General features: G+C 49.4%; 2 protein-coding genes across 5 annotated transcripts in view; one reads left to right on the top strand and one right to left on the bottom strand.

The window, feature by feature from the left end:
* Positions 1-16,621, bottom strand: part of HPS4 (HPS4 biogenesis of lysosomal organelles complex 3 subunit 2) — a 27,647-nt gene extending 11,026 nt beyond the window's left edge. For 2 of the 4 annotated variants that reach the window (XM_027050752.2, XM_053206450.1), the window contains exons 1-10: positions 16,493-16,621; positions 14,522-15,022; positions 12,746-12,836; positions 10,607-10,750; positions 6,957-7,064; positions 6,200-6,316; positions 4,268-4,362; positions 2,034-2,106; positions 1,090-1,126; positions 54-150 (exon numbers count right to left, since the gene is read on the bottom strand). In XM_027050752.2, the coding sequence (XP_026906553.2) occupies positions 54-150; positions 1,090-1,126; positions 2,034-2,106; positions 4,268-4,362; positions 6,200-6,316; positions 6,957-7,064; positions 10,607-10,750; positions 12,746-12,836; positions 14,522-14,562 (803 nt within the window). In that variant the 5' untranslated portion in view covers positions 14,563-15,022; positions 16,493-16,621. Of the gene's footprint in view, positions 1-53; positions 151-1,089; positions 1,127-2,033; positions 2,107-4,267; positions 5,781-6,199; positions 6,317-6,956; positions 7,065-10,606; positions 10,751-12,745; positions 12,837-14,521; positions 15,023-16,488 lie in introns of those variants that run through there. The other 2 variants (XM_027050751.2, XM_027050759.2) reach the window with 2 other exon arrangements.
* The window catches only part of SRRD (SRR1 domain containing), a 16,007-nt gene continuing 11,612 nt past the window's right edge, over positions 16,582-20,976 (top strand). The window contains exon 1 of the mRNA XM_027050760.2: positions 16,582-16,773. Within this exon, the coding sequence (XP_026906561.1) occupies positions 16,613-16,773 (161 nt within the window). The 5' untranslated portion in view covers positions 16,582-16,612. The remainder of the gene's footprint in view (positions 16,774-20,976) is intronic.

The following is a 20,976-nucleotide window of genomic DNA, read 5'->3' as shown; positions in this document are numbered from 1 at the left end:
GTGCCCCTTCCATAGCAGAGCGTGGGGAAGATGGAAGGCTGGCCTGTTTGTACCTCGTTTCCTGCTCCATTGGGAACTCGTGGAGACTGATGGCTTCCTCTTCGGTCAGGAACACAGGCGTGATCTGGACATTTGCGGGGAGTGCCGCTCCTAGAATCACAAAGCAACACAGACAGGGCTCTGCCATGGGCCGGGAGGATGGAGGGACAGTAACTACGCTTGGGGTGACCCAACCAAACGACACGCCGACTTGGGAGAGCCGCCCCGACACACTCCTCAGCCCAGAACAAAAGACGCGAAACCGCAGCTAGAGCTCTGTGCCCGGTGGGGAGGGAGCTCTCGTGGGCAGCTTTATTCCTCGCTGTGGATAAAGGTGACTTGGGGGAAGAAAAGCTACTGGCACTTAAAAAACGAACAAAAACAGAATAAAAGCTGGAAAAATCTCCTCCAACTGACAAAAGGGATCTGCCCTAACTTATGCTTCAAACTAAAACAAAATCACCCGCTCAGGGATGCCCCTACATCCTGCAGAAGGTCTTTCTGGCAACTGCTGTTTCTCTTGGTCTCCTGTAACCATGATCCCCTGGACCTCGTTTGGGCAGTCCTGACAATGAGGTGGTGAGCATCTGAAAACAGGGATTGGAAAGGTACACGTAGACTCAGGAGCTTTACAACTAGGATTCTGATGGGTAACTTTGTTCTTTTTTTTAAGTTACAAAAAAATTTTTTTTAATATTTACTTATTTTGGGGGGACAGAGAAACGGAGTGCAAGCAGGGCAGGGGCAGAGAGAGAGGGAAACACAGAATCCAAAACAGGCCGCAGGCTCCGAGCTGTCAGCACAGAGCCTGACGTGGGGCTCGAAGCCACGAACCGTGAAGTCATGACCTGAGCCGACGTCGGATGTTTGACCGACTGAGCCGCCCAGGCGCCCAGGGTAACTTTGTTCCTAAAGCTCTAGTCTGTTTCCCTAATCTCTGAGCACAGGAAGTAACGCACGGGACCGCTGGGCCTCTCCCGTGACTTGTGTAGGGACAGGCGGCATAAAAGGCTATGTTCTCAAGAGGCAGCGATGCACCTTGCTACTTACCATGTTCCTGCAGGGCACCCCCTCCTGCAGGTATTCTCTGAAAATAAACACACACAGAAGTTGGCTCCGGGTTCCGCCTTCTCCTCCGGACCGAATCATCGGCACTGTGTGGTGCCATCTGCTCGTAAAATGTAGCCAGGCCCAGAACGCTTGCCCCGGCCACATGCCAGCAGCGAAGCAGACGGCACAGAAGCTCCCCCAAGCTGCTTGCTCTCCACCACGGCCGGGGTCAGACGAGAACCCGTGCCTCCCCAGGCCGCGGCTCCCCGCAAACGCACATCAGGCTTCACGGTCTGATCTATTTCCCTCCTCTGGGAATGAGGGCGAGGATTCCCGGTGTCTTTTCCACCTCGGGAGAACTCTCCTGCCATGGTATTCCCACTCCTGCTGCAGCCCCGGCGTGGAACGCACACACATTCCACCGTAACAAATACAGAAACGTCCGGGACCCTCATGATAAAGGATGTGACCTAAACCAAATGCTGTGCTAGATCTCTCTTGTTTATTCTGATTCACAGTCAAGGTGACAAGCCTAATTTTCTCTGAAACTGGGAATTTTCTCAAAAGAGCTTTCCAGACAATTCATCCGAAGGTTCCCAAACAACCCACAAAAAACAAAACAAAACAAAAAAACAAACGAAAACTCTTCCGGCCAGCATGACTTTCGCTCCTAAGAAACGGTGGCTTTCTTTCTTTTTTAGTGGCTTTTTAAAAAACTCATGTTTCAAGTTATATAATTGTACTTGAGACAAAAATCAGCTCCCCAATCACATAGACTTCCCTCACCCACAAGCTAATACTGTTAATCTTGGGTATATTTTCCTTCAAGGTTATGCATTTTTTTAAATGCCTTGAAATCACAGCACATAAAATTCTATTTTTCTGCTTAAGAGACTAAGGCTGTGGATGAAGCATCCCAGCCAGGTGGGTGGACTTTACAATACCTGGTCCCGAGGTACAGCTGGATGGATCAGGACCTTAGCCGTGAGGGACGGTGGGAGCTGGGTGCTAACAATCCTAGGTCACAGGAGCAAGAACAAAAACAAGGACACCGTGAGACAAAATACACTGCAGGATTCTTAACAACCCATGTTGGCGAGGGTCTTGGGGACATAGCCAGTGGGAGTTTCAGCTGACAAAGCCCTTATGGAGGGCACTCTGGCCATTCCTACCTAACTTCAGAATGTCCAAACGCTTTGACCTACCTTGTACCAAGATGCATACTTAAGAGTATTCATTACAGGGGCACCTGTGTGGCTCAGTCGGTTAAGCATCTGACTCTTGATTTCGGTTCAGGTCATGATCTCACAGTTCGTGAGTTCAAGCCCCACATCAGACTCTACAGACTACTTGATATTCTGTCTCCCTCTCTCTCTCTGCCCCTCCCTTGTTCGCTCTCTAAATCTCTCTCAAAATAGGGGTGCCTAGGTGGCTCAGTCAGTTAAGTATCTGACTTTGGCTAAGGTCAAGATCTCATGGTTCATGGGTTCGAGCCCCGCATTGGGCTCTGTGATGACAGCTCAGAGCCTGGAGCCTGCTTCGGATTCTGTGTCTCCCTCTCTCTCTGCCCCTCCCACGCTCGCGCTCTCTCTCTCTCTCTCTCTCACACACACACACAAAAATAAACATTAAAAAATTTAAATCTCTCTCAAAATAAATAAAAATAAACTTAAAAAAAAAGAGTTACGTGCTACAGAAAAAATGGTAAAATAGTCACAAAATGGATGAACACCTAAATGTCCATCGAAAAGAATACGCAGTGAAGTGAATCACGGCACAGCTGTAATACCAAAAACCGTGCGGCAATTACAAGAATGAAGTGGATCAGCATGGACTGATAAATCTCTACTGTACACGTTGAGGAACCGTATGGGCCCGTTGACAGAGGCAGCAAAAATAAACAGAAGCAACATATGTGACGCTGTACTGGAACCACATGGAAAAGCAAAGGATACAGATCAAACTGCTAGCAGCAGCAAAAATGCGTTCGTGCATTAGGTGTCTGATTTAAAAATACACGAGAAATGCAACATAAGGGGAAAATACCATTCTTGATGCAAGGCCACTGGTGAGCCTGGAGGCACCACAAGCAGGTTCGGAACCATCATAATGAGAGGGGCGCCTGGGTGGCTCAGTTGGTTAAGCATCTGACATCAGCTCAAGTCATGATCTTGCAGTTTGTGGGTTCAAGCCCCACATCAGGCTCTGTGCTGACAGGTCATATGCTGGAGCCTGCTTCTAATTTGTGTCTCCTTCTCTCTCTCTGCCTCTCCCCCACTCACACTCTGGCTCTCTCTCAAAAATAAACATTAAAAAAAATTTTTTTTTTAAAGAGCCATCATAATGAGACAACGGGGAAAGCATGAGGGTCTGCCGTGCCAAGGGCCATCGGAAAGCAGGGCCTGTGCTCCGTCTGTCCACATCTGCCCTCTCTTTTCATTCTCCACAAAGGTTCTTTCCCAGTAGAGAAAATTCAGCAAGCAACCTGTCCGAGGCCAGGACTGGAAACCCACCAGGCTGTCAGGCCCCCAGACCTTCTCCAGTCACACATTCATCCAGGCATCAGAAAGCTCTGGACGCAAGCAGCGGCCGTCCATGAGGAGAGTGCCTCAGACCACACGTGGAGGGGCCCTCAGGCACTCGGGCTCACTCTGATGCCCTCAACCACACGAAGAGGTGTGGGGAGATCTCAGAGGCCAGCAAGAGATGGACCCAGCCAGGCGGCAGGCAGGAGCCCAAGCAGAAGCAGGTGAGGCTGCTCTGTGCTGTGCAGAACCGGCCACGGAAGGGCAGCAGGGCCCCAGGCAGCGGGAGGGGACCGCAGCAGTCTCCCACACCCCTTCCCCTCCTGTGCTGTCAGCAAGCTGGGGCGCCCCGAGTCAGCACTTTGTAGACTGATGACTATAAAGGCACGCCCCATCACGAGACTCACGCGGATCTCTCTAAAATGTGCCTTTTACATTCCTAGCCCTTTTCTGGACATGATGGCCAATTTCCCAGTGTGGCCGAAAGACAGGTATGTGCCCTAAGTCAAATATCGACTATCTGACATTTGCCAAAGCAGCCCTCTTGGAACGGGCCAGGGATGGGGCTCCCAGCCCGTGATCTGGAGGAGGCCGGGCCGGTCTGGTTCGGTGGCAGGGGGCTGGGGTGTGGGGGAGATGCTGGCGTTACTCACAGTCCCTTGTAGAGGATACAGCCGGCCAGAATGTGAGGCGAGCGCTGGCACGTCTGCAGAATGAGGGCTGCCTTCAGCAACAACAGGGGCTCCACCTATGCAGGGCAAGAGGCACACCCACAAATCAGCGTGCTCACCATCAGCAAAGGTGGAGAGAGCAGGGGGCTTCATAGAACACGTGGACAGGTCCTAACCCAAAACTGGGGAAAAGGACAATGTGCCACGTGGTAAAATCCGTGTCACGCCTTGGGTCTATGTTCCACCTCTCTATATCCGGAACCCCGGCCAACACGAAATGCCCAATTCTTGGAACGAGGAGGCTTCTGCAGAAGCGAGGAGGTGCGGCGAATACGGCACAGGGCCACTCGTGGGGACAAGGTAGGTCTCCCTCAGGAGAAGGACTACGGATGCTGAGACCAGGAGGCAGTGGGAGAGGGGAGCCCACCCCTCAAACACACGGCGTGGCACCAGGTAAAGCCACACACCCCCTCCTCTCCCCTCCCTCTCAAGCACAAGCAACAGAGCTGGTTTCGTATCCCACCAAGTCCCATAACTCTGTCCCGTCACATAAAATGAAAGCATCAAGGTCTCTCACTCAGGGAAATAATCCTCAACTCGACGTTCCTTGCAAGGAGTCCGTTGCCTAGAAGTCCCTAAGAATACCGGAAGAGGATCTGAACCCGGTCAAGAGTCGCCAGCAGTAGCTAAAAGCTTCTTCCCATTACCTGCCGACAGCTAGAACCTGCAAGCACCATAGTGGTCAGAGTTCAGTGCCAAGGGAGCAAGCTCTGGAGCTGAGTTTGCTCTTTCAAGCCTCAAGACAGTGGCCAGTCCCAGCCAGCCATTCCGCAAAGCTCTGTGGCCAACTCTGAAAATCCCTCCAACCGGAGCCAGGAAAGCCCGTCTCCGATTCCAGCCAGAGTCACGCTCTGTGAAGGCACAGCCACGACCCCACCTGCCCACTGACAGGACCCTCTTGACTCCTGTGGTGAGACGCGGCCCAGACGCCTCCTCAGGTACTGGGGCGCAGGAGGACCATTCTTCAGGGGGCATAGCCTCGCGTCTCCCTTTGGCCTTGACAATGAGGACGTGATGTTCACCAAGATCAAGGCCACTGAGCAACAGGCAGCGTCGGTGGTCAGGCCAACCACGCAAGCTGCCTATGTGTCACTGAACACCAGTGGCCAATGGAGCGGCTCCGGGACGAAACGCTCCCAAGGACTCCCTCCCAGACAGAGACACCTTGTTTGTAAAATGGTACCACTGGGGGCGGGGGGCGGGGGGGTGCCTAGGAGGCACAGTTGATTGATCATCCAACTTCGGCTCAGGTCAAGATCCCATGGATTGTGGGTTCAAGCCCCACATCCGCCTGTGTGCTGACCATGCAGAGCCTGCTTGGGATTCTCTCTCTCCCTCTCTCTCTCCGCCCCTTCCCTGTGTGCTCACGCACTCCCTCCTTCAAACTAAACTAAACTAAACTAAAAGTCACACTGGGCATTTTTGATGGTGGGAATACAAGTCAACTGTATCATACTCACATCAAAAAAGATGTGGGGACCTTCAGATGCCAGAGTCCAACACTTCTGGGGCACTAGCAAAATAACACCACCCTTTACTGAGTATTTACTTTGTGCCAATTTAGCTATGGTCTCGCTGTACCTTCAAAACAGTCCTGGGAGCGGGCATACCAACAGCAGTTTGCAGGTTGGGAAACCGGGGCTCTGAGAGGAGACCTGGGCTGTCCAAGTTCACACGGCTGGCGAGCGGCAGCGTGGAAGCGGAGCACGGGTCTTAATAACCCTCCCCCTCCCCACCGAGAAATGACACGTTCTAGTCTCTTCTCTGGATAGAGAGGTCACAGAAAGGGAAGAAGAAAATGTCCAGAAGCTCTGTTCCTTTAGGCGGAATGGGTAAGGGGAAGGAGGGTGTTACTTTAGTTCGGTCCAGGTTCCAGAGGGAGTTGAATATCTTGTGCAGGTCACTGGTGTTCTTTAGGACCTGAGCAATGAAGGTGTCCCAAGCAGTGTGCAGGTCTTCCGGAGAACGGTTCTACAACAGAAACCACTGGAGGTCAGCATCCAAGATTTGGAGAGACACCCCCTTTGGCAAGGATCCCTACTACTATGAAAATCATGGGATGCCTGGAAGCCTCAGCCGGTTGAGGGTCCGACTCTTGATTTCGGCTCAGGTCACAATCCCACCGTTCATGGGTTCGAGCCCAACGCCAGGCCCTGTGCTGGTGGCACGCAGACTGCTTGGGATTCTCTCTCCCTCTCTGTCTGCCCCTCTCCCACATGCTCTCTCTCAAAATAAATAAATAAATAAATCATTCCTGACACAGGAAACTGGCCAGAAGGTAGGGCCTGTTTCAAACTTCCCAGGCACACGGGACCCCTCCCCCCCCATAACTCACCCACCACAGACCCAGCGCTCGTGCTGGGGGTGGGGGGGCAACCTGGTCTTTCAGCCGTCCCAGGGAGGAGGACATGGGGACGGACGTTCGCAGTGGATGTGACCTACACCACTGGGGAGCAAAGGCATCTAGGAGGGACTCCCGGGGCCCTTGACGTTGCCGCAGGATGTGACGTGTTTATGAAAAGTACGAGAGACCCTAGAGCAATGCTGTGCACTGGCGATCCCGGACCTGCTGCAGAAGTCCACATGTGACTCCTCACCACCATCCTCATACCTGGTAAGCCAGAGAGACGGGCCCGTTGTAAAAATTAAAGACACCAATGAGCTGATCCAGAAACTGCTTGCAGCTAACGTCGGGGAGCTCCACAGCACAGCCCAGCACCTAGAAAGAGGGAAACCAGGAGACAGGCATCTTCCTTTGCTCTGAGTCCAAACCTGGAATCCCGGCATCCAGGGCTCCACAGGGCTAGAAGGTACTGACCCGCTGAAAATGGATGGGTCTACACCAGGCCTACCGTGTCCACTCCAGCCCCGCTGGTCTCCAAGAGAGTAAGTGCTGTTTGTATCTACTCAAGTTGTCCAACCTGGAATGCCCTCCTTTCTTCTGTCTGTCTGTCCAAGGCTCACCCATCCCCTCTGCGCCCACTGCAGATTCCAGCACCTTCACGGTGCCCGTTCAGGTCACTCTGACCAATGCAGACCTCTTTGCTGACCCCTTATATTATCAGGACTGTTAGTCGCACACTGGGTGTGTAATGCGGGTTCTGTTACAAACGCTGGACAGGACTCTGACTGTTTCGTGAATGGCGTTCTCGTCTCCCGAGCTGGACCAACTGCTTCGGGAGAGGAAGCAAACCAATCATCACACAGCTCTAGACTTCCAGAGTGTCGCGGTGCTCAGTTCCGCAGAAGAGAAACGTGTGCTCCGTCAAAAAGCAATCTGGCTGCATACTGAAAGAGCCTGAGAAGAGTCTGTATTCTTTGGCCCAGTCATTCAACCTCTAGGGATCTTTCCAAAGGGAATCACCAGAAACCAAGAAACAAACAAACCCTGACATAAGACAAACAAATTCCTGACTGTAAGCTCCGCTGAGGCCAGGATCTTTGCTTGGTTCACTGATGCAACCCAAGGGCTTACCACGGTCTGGCACACAGTGCTTATTTCTTCCCTCATTGATCCATTACCCTATCGAATGCAACTCTAACAATCCACCGCCAGAAACTGACATACTGATACCCAGAATATAAAATAGCTAAAGCCGCCCTGGGAAAGAAGGCTGGAGGACGCGGACTATCTGATTCCGGACGGTGCAGTACTCGTACGGGATCTTCCAATCGATCAATGGAAAAGAACAGAGCCCAGAAACAGACCCCCACTGATGTGGTCGCCTGATCGTCAACAAAGGAGCCAAAAGAAGCCAAGCGGGAGAGTTTTGTCAAGAGTGGTGCTGGAACCACTGGATATCCATATGGAAAAAGAGGACCTTTGACTCTATTTCACACCACGCACCAATAATGATCCAAGAGGGATTACAGACCTAAGTTTAAAAGCTAAAACTACGGGGGCACCTGGGTGGCTCGGTTGGTTAAGTGTCCAGTTCTTGATTTGGGCTCAGGTCATGTCATGAAATCGAGCCCCATGTTTGGCTCCGCCTTGACAGTGTGGACCTTACTTGGGCTTCTCTCTCTCCCTCCCCTGCTTTTGTGAATGCACATGTGCGCTCTCTCTCTCTCTCAAACTAAACTTAAAAAAATCAAAGCTAAAACTATAAAGCTTAGAAGAAAAAAATTGGAAAACAGCTTCTCCAGCAGGATAGGTAGTGGTTTTACACAGGATACAGAAGGCACTAACCACAAAAGATAAAACTAGTATGTTAGGAATTAAAATTAAATTAAAATTGAGACATTCTGGGGGTGCTGGCTGACTCAGTCTGTAGCATGTGTGACTCCTGATCTCTGGGTTATGAGATTGAGCCCCACGTTGGGTGTAGACGTTAAATAAGTAAGTGAACTTTTAAAAATAATTACAATGTTCTGCACATCAAAAGACATCATTAAAAAAATTGACAGGCACATCACAAAGGGGGAGAAAATATCTTTAAAATATGTATCTGACAAATAGCAGATGTCCAGGATATATAAAAGACTCACAGGACTTAGGACTCTGTAAAGAGAGAAAACCCAGTTTAAAAAATGGACAAACGGGTGGCTGGGTGGCTCAGTCAGTTAAGCCTCTGTCTTCGGCTCAGGTCATGATCTCACGGTTTGTGAGTCTGAGCCCCGAGTTGGGCTCTCTGCTGTCAGCACAGAACCTGCTCGGGATCCTCTGTCTCCCTTGCTCTCTGCCCCTCCCTGCTTGTGTGCACATGTGCTCTCTCTCTCTCTCTTCAGAAAATAAACATCAAGGAAAAATAATTTAAAAAAGTAAAAATAAAAAACGGGCAAACTTTGGGCCGATACTTCTTGAAGGGAGACATACCAGTGGCCATTAAGCCTACGAAAAAGCCTTCACAGCATTGGTCATTAGAGAAACGGAAACCCAAACCAAAATGAGATATCAGTACACCCCCAGCAGAGTGGCTCAAACCGAACAGGCTGACAGCATGGTTGACAAGGACGTACACGAACGCGTATTCTCACACGCGGTTGGTAGGACTGTAAAATGGAACAACCGCTTCGGGAAAAGGCCTGGAAGTTTCTTATAAAATCACCCTACACATAGCCCGTGACCTAGCGAATCTCTGCCTGAATATTTACCCACGAGAAATGAAAGTTATGTCCACAAAAAGACTCGTATAGGAATGCTCCTAGCAGCCTTATTCTTGACTGTCCCTGATAGAGGTGGTTCACGTATCCAGAAAAAAGCAAGGGCGGGAGCGGAGGGATATATTCAGACAATGGACATTCAGACAATGCTGTTCCACGATACAGAGAACAAACTGTGGATGATGCCCAGCGAGGTCACAGGAACGACAGAAGCCTGCGGACAGGAATACTGTACATACTCTTTCACTCCTATTGACAGTCTAGAACGGGCACAGCTCACCTGCGGTGGGAAAAAATCAGAACGATGGTTGCCTGGGACGCGCGAGTGAGAATTAGCTGGACATAAGGGAGCTGCCCGGAGCGACGCTAACATTCCGCACCTTGATGGGGATTCGTGACATGCAGGGTGTCATCTGTCCAAATGTATTAAGTGGCGCGCTCAATGTCTGTGAGTTTCGGGGTATGTAAATCTTACCCCAAAACAAAACAAAAAACCAACACAAACCACTACTGAGCTCTAATTAACGTCATGCATAATGAGGTCCTAGGGGTGGGGAGGAGTATACCAGTGTGTGCAACTTTGGCAAGCATTAAAATAAAAACTGGATTGCCAGAAGATGAAGGCATGGATGGAGAGATGTGATAAAGCGACTAGAATAAATTATGAATAATACATATAATGAGATGGTAACTGCAGAACCTTGGAAATACACGGGACTGTCCACTGTAAGATTCCTTCAACGGTTTAGTATGCGCCTGGGTGGCTCAGTCAGTTGAGTACCTGACTCTTGATTTTGGCGCAGGTCATGATCCCAGGGTCGTGGGATCGAGCCCAACGTCGGGCTTCACGCTTAGCGTGGAGCCTGCTTAAGATTCTCTCTCTCTCTTTCCCTCTGCCCCTCTCCCCTGCCCGTGCTCTCTCTCTCTCTCTAATAAAGAAATAAAAAAGAGACGTTCCGGAGAGTGCTCAGTTATGATGGCACCTGCAGAGCGTGACACAGGAAGCGCAGATGTACTGCATGAGGGACCTGGGGGTGTGGAGGGGGTCCCAGGCTCCAGAGCCACGGAAAGCACTACCTTCTACACCTTACCAGCACAACACTCATCACCAAGGCAGATGGCCACCCTGTCGGCACAGGTTCTGTCTGGCAAACTTACCCAAAGGTACTCTCCATCAACCTTTATGGCGAACTTCAGTTTCCGCAGACGAACGAGGGTGGGAGCTGAGGCGGAGAGGTCAGAAATACAGCGCACCACGCCCGCAATCTGTCCACAGAGCAACTCCTGCTGGTCAAGCAGAGTCTGTGGGAAAGCAGCAAATTCCAGAGGGGAAGGTGAAACCGCTGAACTCGTGTATCATTCATTTAAAAAAATTTTTTTTAACGTTTTACTTATTTTTGAGAGAGAAAGAGAGTACAAGCGGGGGAAGGGCAGAGAGAGAGAGAGAGAGAGAGACACACACACACACACACACACACACACACACACAGAATCTGAAGCAGGCTCCAGGTTCTGAGCTGTCAGCACACAGCCCGATGCCGGACTCGAACTCGCGAACCGCGAGATCAAGACCTGAGCTGAAGTCGGATGCTTAACCGACTGAGCCACCCAGGCGGCCCCACTTGTGTGTCATTTCTTAGAGCAGAGGCTGGGGCAACAGCAGACTGCAGCCTGCAGGCCAGATCTGGGGGGCTGGCTGGTTTCAGATGGCCCAGGAGCTAAGCATGGTTTTGATATTTGAAGGCCGTCAGGACGACAACAAAGAACGTGTGATGTAGAGCTCACATGGCCTGCAAAGCCTCAATACTCACTCTCTGGCCCTCTGCAGGCAAAGTGTGCTGACCCCTGCCTGGGATAACAGAGCTGTCTCAGAACATCCCGGCTGCGTGCATACGGTGACTGGGCAGAACTTCATTTTTGTTCCAAGGACTCGGGGCACTTGCACAGGTAGGAGCAGGAGCCGTTCATCCCCATTCAGATCCCCTGCAGAGTGGCCAGAGCAGCCTAGACTAATCCCAACTACCCCAGCGGGAACGCGATCACATGAGCGAATGCAGAGGCCATCTGAGCGTTAACTAAACTGCAGGACAGCCAGACGCTGTGTGACGCAAGAGAAAATGTACACGCCACCTAGGAAGAAGTCCTGCCTAAAAGAGCTTGAATCTACTCGAGGCTCTACGTCTTACTAAGAGCGTAAAGGAGACACAGGGGAAATAAGACCTGAAGTGACATCCACCACGAGGAAGTGATCGGGCAGAGATCAAAACAGGAAGGCAAAATTTGAATATAGTATCACATGATATTAAGGGATTATTGTGACCAATTAACTGGTGACGGGCACAGGAGGGTCCATGACACTCTCCTCTCTGCTTTTGTATACGTTTGAATGAGACTGTTTTGTGGTCGTTGGCGTTGTTTTTAATTTTTGTAAGCTTATTCATTTTTTTGAGAGTGAGCGAGTGGGGGAGGGGCAGAGAGAGAGGGAGAGAGAGAATTCCAAGCAGGCTCTACGCTGTCAGCACAGAGCCCGATGCAGGGCTCGAACTCACGAACCGTGAGATTGTGATGAGCTGAAACCAAGAGTCAGGCAGTTAACCGACTGAGCCACCCTGGCGCCCCATGGAAGTGTTTTTGATGAGCTGATCAAGGGGTGCCTGGGTGACTCAGTTGGTTAAGCGTCTGACTCTTGATTTTGGCTCAGGTCATGATCTCACGATTCTCAGTATTCCTGAGTTCCAGCCCCACATTGGGCTGTGTACTGTGGGTGCAGAGCCTGCTTGGGATTCTCTCTCTCCCTCTCTCTCTCCCTCCCCCACTTGTGCTCTCTTTCTCTCTCTCTCAAAATAAATAAACTTAAAAAAAAAAAAAGAGCCGATCAAAACTTGGGAGCAAGGAGAGGCAGACAGAAAATCAGGACGGTGGGACGGCCTGGGCGGCTCAGTTGGTTTAAGCACCAACTTTGGCTCAGGTCACGATCCTGTAGTTCCTGAGTTCAAGCCCCATGCCCGGCTCTGTGCCTGTCCTGCTTGGGATTCTCGATGTCTCCTCTCTCTGCCCTTCTGCCACTCGCGCTTTCTCTCTCTCCCAAAATAAATAAACACACTTAAAAAAAAACAAACCAAAAAGAAAATCAGGACGGTGGCAGAAAGCCAGAGAGGACGGAAGTACGGAGCTGTCAAGGGAACGCCAAGAATGCCTGGCTTACAAACTGTCCCGATGTAAACGCTCTGCTTCTGAAAAGCCACCACGCTGAGGCAGCCGCATCCCCACCGAACAATAACGTGCTGTGGCGCTCACCTGAGGAGGATAGAAATAACAAATGCCAGCCCTCGTCGGATCGCCTTCTTCCTTCACCTTTGAACCATCATAAAGGAAAAAATAATTCCACCTGGCAAGAGAACACAATGGAGCCATGTTTCCCCTCATCCGGCGATCGAGGCATTTTAAAACACCGCTTCCTGTGCCCCAGCGCGAGAAGGGCTCACTACTCAGGATTTGAAGAGCCTTCTGGCGGCCCCAGAGAAGAAAAACATCCAGTGGCTACAAACAGATAACAAACCACTTCGAAAGTGCTGTCGAGTCCAACTAAAAATATGCCTCTGTCCCGTCGTCAGACCGTCTGGCCCAAAGGACCAAAGTGTATCTGGGGGAGAGACAGAGCGCCCAGGGACATCTCTTGTTTGAGACACTGACCCTTAACCATACCACCACGTGGTTTGGAACACTGTCATTTAAGGCTCTGATAACCAAATTAGCTGGGGACGTCTTAGCCACACGCCCTGCAACTGCTGGGCACCACAGTCTCTGGAAATATCCCTTTGACCAGAAATCCACGCGTTCATTTAACAAACAATGAGGGCGACAGTGTGCTCTCCCCTTTGCCAACCCTGGGGCCATGGCGCTAATAGAGAGACTGTAAACATTTCATTTCAACGCAGGACAGTGAGTCTATAACAGGAAAAATGGGGCTTATGAGAGCTCACAGAGGAGCCCCAAACCCCTCTCTGCCCTCACAGTGTGTTAACTCCAACACGACCTGTCATCAAACTTCTGATTTCCTTCCAGAACCCTCTGTTCTTTGCTAAGGACTCTTCTAGTCTACTCTGCAGTATAATTACCTCTTTAAGACCACAAAGCAGACCCCCCCAAAGGCTGAACCTGGGTTTTACCTCTCCAAAAGCACACCCATCAGGCTAGAGCATAAGGAGGAACTGTGACCACTCTTTTGACACCTGCGCTCTTCTCCCTGGATCTACACCCTCCCCCTACTACCCTCCCTGGCTCCTAGCTTCTCTTCCTGATGACAAGGCTAACTCTTGTTTCCAGGCGCAGTCTGCTTTCCTGAGTTGTAGGACCAGATGTGGAACCACCTGCAGGGCAAGCCCAGATCAAAAAGCCTCAAAAACGTGTCAAACCCAATTCAGAAATCCCACTGCTGGGCCCCACTGACCCTCTCCTTACGTCATCGGGGCAAAAGCACCCTCACGCTTTCTGGCATGCAAAAGACACCCTGGGCGTCATAATGGATGGCTCCCTCTTTGTGCCTTCCACACACATAACTGGTCACTGAATCCTGCTCCTAGTTAAACCAGCCCTTTTGTTTGCATTGTTCAATGAAACGTTTGCTGAGCCAAATTGGGAGAGAGGCTTAACCCGTGTGGGGCTGAGAAGGGAACGGAGTTTCAAGCAGACGTTGTGTAATAGCCTTCAAGAGGCAGACGGGCCAGACCTCTTCTTATGGTGTAATTCTGCACTGTAACCGTTTCTTGTCTCTTACAAATGAAGATTACAACGCCCACGGTCTCATCGAAGCTGACTGCGTGACCCGGCCGTGGCCGGCTTTTCTGCAGTCAACCAGTAATGCTCAACTCGCTCGAACACTGCAAGGTTTGAGCTCTGGAGAGAGACCATCGGCTCACATGCCTGACTGGGCCGCTCTTGAGAAAAATGCCTTCTTTTCCCCCCCGCCACCCTTAGTGAAAGCAAGACGGTCTGGCTGGGGATTTTCAGTTCATCCAAGGCATCGGTCCAGCAGCTGGGCAGGAGGCAAGCCACATAGGCCTTGCTACTCACCAGGAGGCTGACGTCGGCTCCGTCAAGGTAGAAGTGGCCATTTACTTGCCAGTGGCCCTCATTCTACTTATTTGGGTTGTCTTGTCCAGTATTGCTTTTTGCGCCCCAGCAGTAAATCCAGACGTGAGAGATTTAAGTGTTTTCAGCCACAACTGCACCTGCTTGGTTTTCACGCAGCATGAAAGTACTACTTCCTTCCTCGCAGGCTCTTCGGTGCCATGAATACCTCCATGCCTCTTAGAACTCTGGGAGAGAATCTAAGAAAGGGAGAGAAATCTACCAGAAAAGTCAAATCCACTAAGCTGGTTCCATGAGGATCAGCATTCTGGCTCCCTGCAGAATGGACTCTTCAAAAAGCTCCTGGCCAGGAAAGCCCAAGGGGGGAGATGCATGCTGAAGGCAGTGTTCCGAAGCGATTTTCTAGTTTGTCTGATTCAAAGCCATTTGGAAGATTCTTTTAAACATTGTGAAGCTGCCTGTTCAAACATCAGTGCCTTGGTCCTAAAATAAACACAAGGAATAGATTATTTCAGAAACCCATGAGACAGCATGTGACCCAGCAGGGTTAGGCAAACAGTATACTTCAAAGAGTCTTTTAGAAAGTTGAAAATTGTGTTTCAGAACAAAAAAAGAGAGTGGGGCAGGCCTTCAGAGTAAGTTCTTCAGTTTTTTTTTGAACAGTTCTGCCACACAGAAGACAAAACTACACAAGTAGTGTGAAATAGCTCTGTATGCCAGGGACAGGCTATACAAATAAGGTGGTTGTTGCAGTAATCACGGAACTCAAATTAAGGAACTGTCACCTTGACAGCTCAAAAGTAATCTGAACGTTAAATCCAGAGCTGGGCAAGTTGTTCAAAACAAAAAAGAGTTTAACAAGTGGCTCTCAAACTCCAAGAGAACAGGCAACAGAGCACCATGGAATTTCAGAATCAGAAGGGACCCCGGCATCATTTACCCTGAGGCTTCTCTCTTGTACTGTCAAAAATTAGCTGGTCCCTGGCCTACTCCCTCCAGAGACACAGGCAGCTCATAGTGTTAACTTTATCCTGCCACCAAACTAAAACTGGCCTCCCAGGAACCTCCCAACGCCGGTCTGGATAACACACCAGGAAAACAAAACAGGGTCTCTAATTCTTCCTCAAGAATTAGAGTGGTCCCTTCAGAACTCTATTTCTATTGTCACTTTGTCCAAGCTGGATGTCTCAGCCACAGGGTTTCAACTGCTTGCTCACCATCTGTCATCCTCCTGAGAATACCGTAGTTTTCCTAAGGCTCTTTTCTTAGAAGTACCTAGAGAGGACCCCACTGACTCTCTGAGGCCTGTGAAATCTCTTATCTTTCCTCAGCTTTAGGCATCTTGAGGTAGGCCTCCACAGGCCATACTCATGGTGTTCTCTGAAGCATTATCTGGGGCATGTCAGCTCTTGGAATCCAGGACAGCAGCCTGAGACCCCCATTCCTCGTTTCCCTAGGACCGAGCCCCACGCTGCCAAGGTCCACCCTCCTATCTCTAAAAGGTCCAGGGGAGGCCGGTAATGTCCCCGGGGTAGGGCAGGTGTTGGGGTGCGACCAGACAAGGCTCCAGCAGCCTGGGAAGTTGCAGTAACGACCCGGAGGAGCCAAGAAGTGGAGGCAGGAAGGTGTGGTGTAGGAAGTGGCCTCAGTGAGTCAGCGGGCCAGGAAAAGGGGCGCTAACGACTGCGATCAGGAACGGATTAAGGGCACTGAGCGGTATCTGGCCTCAGCTCCAGGGGGCCGGGAATTGGTGGGCAAAGGCGAGGGGGGAGGTCAAGAGGGGCCGATTGCCGCGCGGAGAGGCCGCCAAGAGGCGCTCTCGGCCGGGGTCCCGCCCCTCGGTATCCCTGCACCGCCCACCCGCCGGCATAGCCGGGCAGCCCGGGGTTTCAGGGCTCGGGCCCCGCAGGGTGGGCAGCAGCGGGGCGCCAGCGACTCCCGCCCGGTACCTACTCGCGCGGCGGACAGGCCCGAGGATCACGCGCCGCCACCGCCTGCCGCCCCCTACGATTCCCGGAGAGCTGGCGCGCGGTGATGACGTCAGGCGGCGCGCGCCGCTGACGTCAGAGGGCCATGGCGGCGGCGGCGTTGGAGCCCTGGCAGGCTGCGGCCCCGCGCAGAAAAAGGCGCTCGGCGGCGCGGCGTCCGCGAGGGAGGGAGGCGGCGGCGGGGGGCCTGGTGGCCGAACCAGAGACGGACGGCCGAGTCGTGCTTCGTCGCATCCGGGAGGCCCGGTGAGTGCGGAGTTGGCCCTGAGACCGAGTCTTCATCCTTGGGAGGACCGCTCCGAGCCTCCGTCTCGCCACCTGTAAAGTGGGCATATCTGCAAACCCTTAGGGTTATTGTGAGGGTTTTACGCAGGTGAGGAGCTTATTACAGACTGAATCGGAGTAAAAGGTCATTCCTCTTGTTGCACTTCCAGCTGCGCGACCTTCGGCAAGTTCCATAATCTCTGTGCCTCAGTTTTCTCATCTGAGAGATGGCCCTGAAAATAGTACCCGTATAGGCTTGTTTTGAGGATTCAGTGAATTAGTAAATGTATGTAAGTGTAAACCACGGTGCCTGGAGCGGGGTAAGTGCAGAAACAGTGTTTGGTATTAACATCATACGACTGTTGGTTATTGTTATTGCTGACGCCGGGGAAGCAACACGAACGTGATTGACATCTTCATGGTGATCATCATTAGTTAATTGAGGAGCTGCTGTGTGCCTGCCACTGGCTTATGCATTCTACTTAGTACATCTTTATCAATTTGAACATCTCAGACAGCTAGGATCCTGTCAGGGCTCAGAGTCTTAGAGACACCGGTAATGTATGGAACCAGATTTCAAACCCATGGCTTTGCAGCTCCAACACCTGTGCTTCAAAGTTCTCCATTATTTGGGCTTAGCCCAGACCCTCATCCCTCCATGCTTTGCTCTGCACCTTGCAGTTTAGAACAGTACCTAACAGAGGAAGCACTTTGATAAATGTTACCTATTTTTGTTACTTATTTTTGTTGCCATTATTTATTTGCACTCCTTTAAGGGCCCAGTAAATAACAGCTTTTGTTAGTGCTTCAGATCAACAACTGGGGGAAATTAGACTAATTTTATATGCTCCTCTCCCCCAGAATTAAGGTCAAGAGACAGTTGATGACTCTGAGGTTACCACTGAATAGAAAGGAGTTGGCTGACCAGTTGATTGAGCCTGAGTAAACAAACAGCAGCGACTTTTTCTAGGATCTTGGAAGACGTCTCTGAGAAGGAGTGTGCCCAGGGATTTGGAAAACCCTTAAGGCACTTTCCCTACACCTTGCATTGTTATTCTTCCTCAACTTCTCCAGTATCCCCCCCTCCCTTCCTGGGAGCTCCCTGCTTCTTCTTGTACCCATAAATGTGGTGCAGACCCCACTGCTCTGAGTAGAGAGGAGCCCAGCACTTTACATGCTGTTCTGTGCGCAAGCTCACCAGTTTCCAAAGCACTCCCAGTACATTAGAGCTCTCCTGTACCCTCTGTGATGAACATGAGGGCAGCCTCGGGCAGATGTTTTCAATTCTGTGTGGTAAACGCTGGTGTGTGGCTTGTCTGTTCAAATCCAATTTTGTTTAAAATTTTTTTTCTTTTTTCTTTTTTTTTAGTATTTATTTTTGAGACAGAGAGAGACAGAGCGCAAGTAGGGGAGAGGCAGAGAGAGAGCAAGATACAGAATCCAAAGCAGGCTCCAGGCTCTGAGCTGTCGGCACAGAGCCCGAAGCGGGGCTCAAACTCACGAACCGCGAGATCATGACCTGAGCCGAAGTCGGACACTTAACCGACTGAGCCACCCAGGCGCCCCCCCCAAATTTTTTTTTTCTTATGAGAACTTTTAAGATCTACTCTCTTAGCAGCTTGCAAGTGTTATTACCTATAGGCGCCATGCTGTATATTACATTCCCATAACTTATTTATTTTATACCTATAAGTTTGTACCTTTTGACCTCCTTTATCCATTTCACACCCATCCTCCCCTCCACAACCACCAATCTGTTCTCTATCTAGGAGCTCAGTATTTTTGTTTTTTAGATTCCGTATAAAAGTGATGTCATATAGGGGCGCCTGGGTGGCTCATTCGGTTGAGCATCCGACTTTGGCTCAGATCGTGATCTCGCGGTTTGTGCATTCGAGTCCTGCATTGGGCTCTGTGCTGCCAGCTCCGAGCCTGGAGCCTGCTTCGGATCCTGTGTCTCCTTCTCTCTCTGTCTCTCAAAAATAAATAAACGCTAAAAAAAAAAAAATTTTTTTTAAGTGATGTCATCTAGTATTTGCCTTATTTCGCTAAACATAAGGCCCTCAGGGTCCATCCCTATTTTTGCAAATGGAAAGATTTCATTATTATGGGTGAATAGTATTTCATTTTATATAGATACACCACATCTTTTTTCTCGAATCATCCCTCCCTGGACACATAGGCTGTTTTCATACTTAGCTATTGTAAATAATGCTGCAATGAATATGGGGGTTCACATATCTTTTCAAATAGGTGTTTTTGGTTTTGTTTTGTTTTGTTTTGTTGATAGATAGCCAGAAGAGAAACTGCTGGGTCGTAGAGTAGTTCTATTTTTAATTTTTTGAATAACCTCCATACTGTTTCCCATAGTGGCTCTGCCAACTTATGTTCCTACCAACAGTGCGTCAGGGTTCCATTTTCTCCACACTCTTGCCAAAGTTTGTTATTTCTCATCTTTTTGATACGAGCCCTTCTAAACTGGTGTGAGGTGAGATCTCACTGTTTTGATTTGTACTTTCCTGATGGTTACTGATGTTGAGCATCTTTTCACATACCTGTTGGCTCTCGGTATGTCTTCTCTGGATAAATATCTATTTGGATAATTCCATTTTTTAACCACATTGTTTGGTTGTTTTGTTATTCAGTTGTATGTGTTCTTTATATATTTTAGGTATTAACCTTTTATCAGGTATGTGATGTGCAAATCTTTGCTCCCATGCAGTAGGTTGCCTGTTTTTTTTCTTTTTGTTGGTGGTGGTGGTTTTCTTTGCTGGGCACAGGCTGTTTAGTTCGGTGTAGTTTTGCTTATTTTATTGTTGCTTTTGTTGCCTTTGCTTTTGGAGTCAGATCCAAAGCCAGGACCTACGTCAAGCAGCTTGTCGCTTATGTTTTCTGCTAAGAGTTTTATGGTTCCAGGTCTTCCATTCACGTCTTTAATCCATTTTGAGTTCATTTTTGTGTATGTTATAAGATAGTGATGCACTTTCATTCTTTTGCATGTGGCTGTCCAGTTTTCCCAACACCATTTATTAAAGAAATTGTCCTTTCCCCCTAGGATATTCTTGGCTCCTTTGTCATAAGGTACTGGACCACATATGTGTGGGTTTATTTCTGGGCTCTCTCTTCTGTTCGGTTGATCTGTGTGTTTGTTTTTATGCCAGGATGCCAATAATCATTATAGCTTTGTAATAGAGTTTGAAACCAGGGAGCATGATGCCTCCAGCTTTGTTCTTTATCAAGATTGCTTTGCTGTTCAGAGCCTTTTGTGACTCCAAATTTTAAAGATTGTCTTACGTGAAAAATGTGATAGGAATTTTGATAGGAATTATATTGAATGTGTAGATGGTTTGGGTAGTGTAGACATTTTAACACTGTTCTTCTAACCCCTGAGCACGAATGTCTTTCCATTTATTTGTGTTGTCTTCAATTTTTTTTTCCTTAACGGCTTATAGTTTTCTGTATACAGGTCTTTCACCTCCTTGGTTAAATTTATCTCTAACTATTTTTTTTTATGCAATTGTAAATGTGATTGTTGTTTTGTTTTTTAAGTTTATTTTGAGAGAGTGTGTGTGTGTGTGCGCGCGCGCACACACACGCACGCACAAGCGGGGGAGGGACAGAGAGAGAGGGAGAGAGTCCCAAGCACAGCTCCCACGCCATCAGCGCAGAGCCCAACACAGGGCTCAGTTCCACGAACTGTGAATCATGACTGGAGCCAAAGTCGAGTTGGATGCCTGACTGAGCCACCCAGGCACCCCAAAATGTGATTGTTTTTTAAATTTATTTTTCTGATAGTTCATTATTAGTGTATCAGAATGCAACAGATTTTTGTGTATTTTTTATCCTGCAACTTATACTGAATTTGTTATTCTAGTAGTTTTTGGTGTCGTCTTTAGGGTTTTCTTTATAAAATACCATGTCATCTGAAAATAGTGGCCGTTTTAGTTCTTCCTTTCCAATCTGGATGCCTTTTATTTATTTTTCTTGTGTAATTGCTCTGGCAAGGACTTCCAATACTACAGTTGACCCTTGGCCAACATGGGTTTGAACTGTGTGGTCCACTTAATACGTGAATTTTTTTTCAATAAATACAGACAATGCTGTAAATGTATTTTCCTTTAGGATTTTCCTAATAACATTTTTTTTCTAGCTTACTTTGCTGTATGAATTCAGTATTTAATACATCTA

The sequence above is a fragment of the Acinonyx jubatus genome, chromosome D3 (genome assembly GCF_027475565.1).
Source record: "Acinonyx jubatus isolate Ajub_Pintada_27869175 chromosome D3, VMU_Ajub_asm_v1.0, whole genome shotgun sequence".
Classification (NCBI taxonomy): Eukaryota; Metazoa; Chordata; class Mammalia; order Carnivora; family Felidae; genus Acinonyx; species Acinonyx jubatus.
This window is presented reverse-complemented; position numbering and strand designations above follow the sequence as displayed.